The sequence below is a fragment of the Bombina bombina genome, chromosome 2, assembly GCF_027579735.1.
Source record: "Bombina bombina isolate aBomBom1 chromosome 2, aBomBom1.pri, whole genome shotgun sequence".
In the NCBI taxonomy this organism is placed as follows: Eukaryota; Metazoa; Chordata; class Amphibia; order Anura; family Bombinatoridae; genus Bombina; species Bombina bombina.
In genome coordinates, this window is record NC_069500.1 from 763,479,682 (window position 1) to 763,485,681 (window position 6,000).

At 38.4% G+C, this 6,000-nt stretch overlaps 1 protein-coding gene across 1 annotated transcript in view; it reads left to right on the forward strand.

Annotated features, from left to right (window-relative positions):
- The window catches only part of CPAMD8 (C3 and PZP like alpha-2-macroglobulin domain containing 8), a 276,510-nt gene that overhangs the window by 167,676 nt on the left and 102,834 nt on the right, over window positions 1–6,000 (forward strand). The window contains exons 22-23 of the mRNA XM_053702891.1: window positions 4,079–4,221; window positions 5,803–5,854. Of these exons, the coding sequence (XP_053558866.1) occupies window positions 4,079–4,221; window positions 5,803–5,854 (195 nt within the window). The remainder of the gene's footprint in view (window positions 1–4,078; window positions 4,222–5,802; window positions 5,855–6,000) is intronic.

Below are 6,000 nucleotides of genomic sequence, written 5' to 3' on the forward strand. Positions count from 1 at the left end.
TCTTTATCGCCTCATTCAGCCTTTTCAAGTCTACGCAGATGCATACCTTCCTGTTTTTCTTCGCAACAGGCACAATGGGGGCACACCAGTCAGTTGCTTCAACAACCTCTTCAATAATTCCCATATTCTTCATACGCAGAAGCTCCTTCTCCACTTGAGGCATGAGCGGGAATGGAATTCTACGAGGAGTAGTAATGCTGTATGGGACTGCGTCACCTTTAAGTGATATTCGGACTGGGTTGCAATTCAGTAGGCCCAATTCACCAAACATGTCTTTTGAAATCTCATTCACTCTGGCGACCAGGCCCAAACCACAGGCTGCTTTTCTGCTCAATAGGTTGTTAACACACTGACCTCTAATCACATGTACCCACATGGTGAATTTCCTCTGCTTGTACTCGCAGCTGGCAAGAAATTTCCCCGCACAATCGATGCGGCCACCAGGACTATGAACTTTTGCTGTAACTTTCGCCAGTTGAGGCTGTTGAGGCAGTTTTATAAATGCTGCAAGGGACATAACAGTGATGTCTGCTCCTGTGTCAATCTTAAAGGTAACTTTGGCTCCCATTACAGTAAGAGTAATCCGCCAATCTTCATCTGAACCAGACCGTTCAACAACAGACCCTACAAAGGACACTTCTTGACCCTCCTGGTCGCTATCCACCTGCATCTCCTTAATGTATTCAGTTTTACACGCCACTTCAAAATGGGCAATTCGGTTAAATTTTCTACATCTTTTGTCTTTAGCAGGGCATACAACACTCTGATCATGGGTACGGTTACACCGCGTGCAGCGAGCATGCTGCGCCCATCCGCTTCTGGGCCTATCTGCTGCCCTTGGTCTACCGCACACATTGTGCCTTTCACTAGCAGCCCTCCTGAACTGCTGCACTTCATCCATAATACTCTCAGACCTCAGATCAGCACTTTGCTTTTTCACTAGTTCACTCTGGCGGCCATCCTAATAGCCCCATCCAATGTTAAATCAGCCTCCAACTGTAGCTTCAGTGAGACTTCAGCATCTGCAATTCCTATGACTATTCTGTTTCTGATTTGCTCCTCTTTAGCAACACCAAACTCACAGAATTCAGCTAGTTCATACAGGCTGCGCACAAATGACTCCACAGATTCTCCCACACGCTGAGCATGTTTGTGAACATGAATCACATTTCTTTTGGGCACAAAGTGAGCACTGAGTTTGTTCATAACTATTTCAAAGTCAAATTCTTCCCCTTCTTGGAAAGTAAAGGCATTGAACACTGGCTCCACATCTTTCCCCATAGAGTATAAAAGAGAATTGACTTGTACTTCACCACTCTCCTTGTCCAGCTTGGAAGCAATCCTGAAGTGTTGAAACCGCTGACGTTATGTGGGCCAAGCTGCAGGCTGAGAGAAATCAAAAGGCTCAGGTTGGGTAAACCTCAACATCGTCATTACTCAGGAAACAGAAGCGCAGGCAAGTACTTCTAACACCATGTCATGAGATGCAGGACACAGCATAGAAGGTACAACGCTATTTTATTGCAGAGCATAGAAGTAAACAGCTTGTACAATATATCTAACTTAGTAACTGCTACATAGACTAATAACGGCTATAATCCACGCCCCCATCCGGTGACGTCACTTCCCACTCTCATCACAGTGTCCCTTTAAGCATTTACATATAATTCTCACTCCAATTATTGATGTACACCCTTATTTCTCAACCTGTGGAACATGTACCCCTGGGGGTACCTGGGGCTTTGGTAAGGGGTACTCAGTGTCTTGCCCTTTTATTATATTTTGCCCACATTCTGGGGCATTTCACTTATTTTTGTTACCTAATACTATTTATATGCATTTGGGGGTACTTAGGACAAATATGTATGCCTGATGGGGTACTTGCTACAAAAAGGGTGAGAAACACTGACGCACCCCTTCCTCCTTATGCATCTGTATATAAGTTTATATAACTGTAAGTTGCTTGCAGGTGCTGTGGTTACTGAGAGATGGTGGAGAACGACACTTCTGATAGGTACTGGTTGACTTTTGGTAATGTTGGGATGTTGGCCTACATTCACCAATAATGCTGACATGAAAGAGACTTATAAAACTTTGTCAGATAAAGATTTAAATGTTTTTCTTAGTGCTGACTGACAACAAGTGTTTCAGAGATTGGGGCAAGATAAAACTTTGTATTTTTTTTAGTAAGTGCTTTGTTAGCAAAATAATAATATTGTTCATGTTCATGGCCATTTCATTATATAATAAAATGTGATGTAAACTTGCTTTAGTCAGACTCGGGGATGTTATGAGACTAATAACTGATGATATCTCTTGTGTCTGAATTAATCCATATGAATAAATGCAGACAAAGAAATAACCTGCTTTTCCTTTATTGCTGAAACTGCTAAAAACACGGTAGCACAGGCTTACTGTGCCATATAGTACTCATTGTTTTGCTACCTATAATTCTCAGTGGTTCTTCCAGCTGGGATCAGGTTTTACCTCCAATTTTAGTCTTCTAGTCTTTACTGAGTCACTTTGCACTCTTCTACACATTATATTGTTTTTTGTCAATAAGGCAAAAATACAAGACTACTTTTTCAAATGGGGTAATTCAGTCAGTATAGGGAGTTTTATTGTAACAATATAATGACTAGTAAATAAATGTTGTTTAGCTCAACAATGTTAAAAACAAACAAACAAAAACAAAAAATCACTACAACCCCAGGTGGTTACACCTGTGAGATAACACAAAAATTATGTAAATCTGTAAATAGCTACAACGGTTACATTGGGCTCCATTTGTCATTCGGTGGGCGGACGAGGTTCGCTCTCATGAATCTGGTCTGCTCAGCCTTGTGGCAAGCGGGTAGCAGTACGCTGCCCGCATATAACATTGCATAATCCGCTGATTGTGCAATGCCGCCCCCTGCTTGTGCACGGCAAATCAAGTACAAGAGGAGGCTATCAATCATCCCAATACAATCTGATCAGCATGATTGCAATACGCCAGCTTAAGTGTCGTGGAGAGGTTATGTAGTAGCGGTCTTAAGACCTCTGCTATTTAACTAGCTTTTAAGGCTCACTCTGAGCGAGTCTGAAACGCTGGGTGTCTGAAGCTGCTATCACAGCTTGATAAATGGAGCCCATAATATACAATATCTCACACTTTAATTGGGACATCACATGAACTTCAGATTTGTTTACTCTCAAATAAGGATGCGCCACCTAGAAATAGTGAACATATCCTGATGTCAAAGGTTTTCAGAGGTTCCACTTGCTTTTGTGATTATCAGTTTATATATGTTTTCAGATGCTAGCAAAGTTAAATATATTGCTCCAGTTTAATTTATATATTTTGTTTATTCATTAATTCATTTATTTTTGGAAAAAAAAAACCTTTAGGTGACCCAAAATTGCATTTATAATAGGCGTAGGTTCTTAATGCATAAGACAGTGTGATGTCACCTCTCTTATGAGGGACAATGTAAGTCTACACAGAGGATGTGTTGGAGAATCTTCTGTGTATATCATTCCTTTATGGTATGGAAATGTAATGGAAGACTGTAAACAAGTTGGGTCTATCTTTTCAGGGACGGAACTAACATTGGCGCAGCAGTGGCAGTGGTGCCAGGGCCCAAGTGCTAAACAATAGGCATCTGCATAATGTGTACAATCCTAATGCAGGGGAACCTTTTATTAGTGTAGATTGCAGGTTAATTCTATCTGTCTATCTATCTATCTATCTATCTATCTATCTATCTATCTGTCTAGCTATCTATTGATCTATGATCTATTGCTCTATCCTTAACATCATTATACAAAGCAACATCTATACTATTACTATTGGTTACTACTGAGGAGCCCAAAAAATGTTTGCACCAGGGCCCTCTTTTGAGTAGGTCTGCTACTGTATCTTTTTAGAAGATCTATGTTCCGTCCCACTAGCATGCCCTCACTAGGTGCTTTCATCTGGAACAGGGATGAGATGTAAAGTGTCTGCCTCACAAATACAATTAAAAGTCTATTATTAATCATTCTCATTACTATTACTTTGTTTCAAGAATATTATTTTTGGGGTTTTTTTTTTCAGCTAGAGCTCTGGCATATGTCAGTGCAAACTGCTTCTCAGACGGGCCTCAAAACTTGAAGAACATCAGGTATTCAGAAGATGTATATGCAGAGAAGAGATCCCCCTCTGGTAGTGATTTTGTCCGCAGAAGTGTAATGGTTGAGGTAAGCCCTAGCATCCGTACTTAGTTTTTACATTTGTAATGATCCATAACGGTTTTGGTTTTATTTGCAGTTAAACCCAAACTGGTTCTATCATATAGTGTACAATAAAGTTTAAAATATCCACCAATGCGTCTAAAAGTAGAATCTGAATTGTGATGAACCTAACTCGCAACATAAAATACAGAGCCTGATATTCAAAGATACAGTGTGCAAAATATTATAAGGCCTTCATGTCATTCATAATCCGAATTCCACCTTAAGAAAGGTGGAATTTTATACAAAATAAATATATTAAAATCTTACTTTATAAAACAAAAGACCATAAAAAATCCATATTTAGGAAAAACTACTTTTATTTGCAATATGAATAATGAGCACATTTGCACAATTATTAATTAAATGCGTAGTAAAACAACTTTACAATACACATTTGTTATTTATTTTGCCCCCTTTTATGCAATTTAGCATTGAAAGTTAAGGAATTTCTGTATCTCAGAACTGTAAAACCACACTCAGGTATTTTCAAGGCTAATCCTGTTAAGTATAGTATCTTTACCTAATTAGATTTATCAGATAACAACTGAAAAACAGAGTATACTAATAAAATAAACTGTGCTAGCCTTGTCAGATGCGTACTCAAGCTCGTATTTGCTGCTCTAAATGAGCCAAGTTGTGGGTGGAGTTTGGCTATTGAAAAACAATTACAGCAAACAAGATGTTAATTTGTTTTAAAAATGTTTAGTCTTGGCTGAAATGTTATTCTATAGCAAGACAACAGAACGTGATTACTGTACCTTTAACTGACATATAACTTAATATAGTATAACTTAATATAGTATTTGCGATGCGGGAGGGCCTCGGTTTATGGGGTTAATAGGTAGTTTATGAGTGTTTAGTGTACTTTGTAACACTTTAGTTATGAATTTTATGTAACAGTTTTGTTCTGTAAAACTCATAATTACTGCTCTCAGATGGAGGTACGGAACTTGTTGTTATAGGGTGTAACGCAAGCTTTTTAGCCTCACCGCACAACTTGTAATGGCAGCGCTATGGGAATCCCATGAAAAAACGTCATTTTTTCGAGTGTGGGACTGACTTTGCATTACAGGCTAAAAGGCTTGCGGTATAGCTATACCGAGAAGAGTCGTAGTGGCTGCGTTACGGTTTTAATGCTGAAATTACCATTTTTTTCAGCATTAAAACACGAACACAAAACTTGTAATCTAGGTGTATATTAATTACCTTCTTTTAAGGATGAATATATAATACATACTATGATACACTGAGGAGGTGAGTCATGCATGGTTTTTTCTATATAAAGTGTTGTTATATAAACTTCTATATACACTAAAATGGCGTGATCTCGATTGATAAACACTATCAAGAGATATTCACAGGGAATTAAAATGACGAAAGGAAGTTTTTATCTTTAGGGAGAGGCTTAAATAAATCAGCTATGTAACAGGTTTTTTTTGTTTGTTTCTTTTTCAAGCAGTGAATGGGTTAAATAAATAAATAGTTGTTACTTAAAAAATCCTGTTCTTGTTTATCAACTTATACATTTTCTGTCTTCTTCTTTAGCCAGAAGGTTTAGCTCGAGAATATACTTACAGTGTCTTCTTCTGCCCAAATGGTAAGTTTCATGTGTAAAAAAAAGTATTATTTATGTTTCTGTGTGTGTCTATGTGTATATGTGTGTATGTGTTTGTGTGTGTCTATGTGTATATGTGTGTATGTGTTTGTGTGTGTCTATGTGTATATGTGTGTATGTGTTTGTGT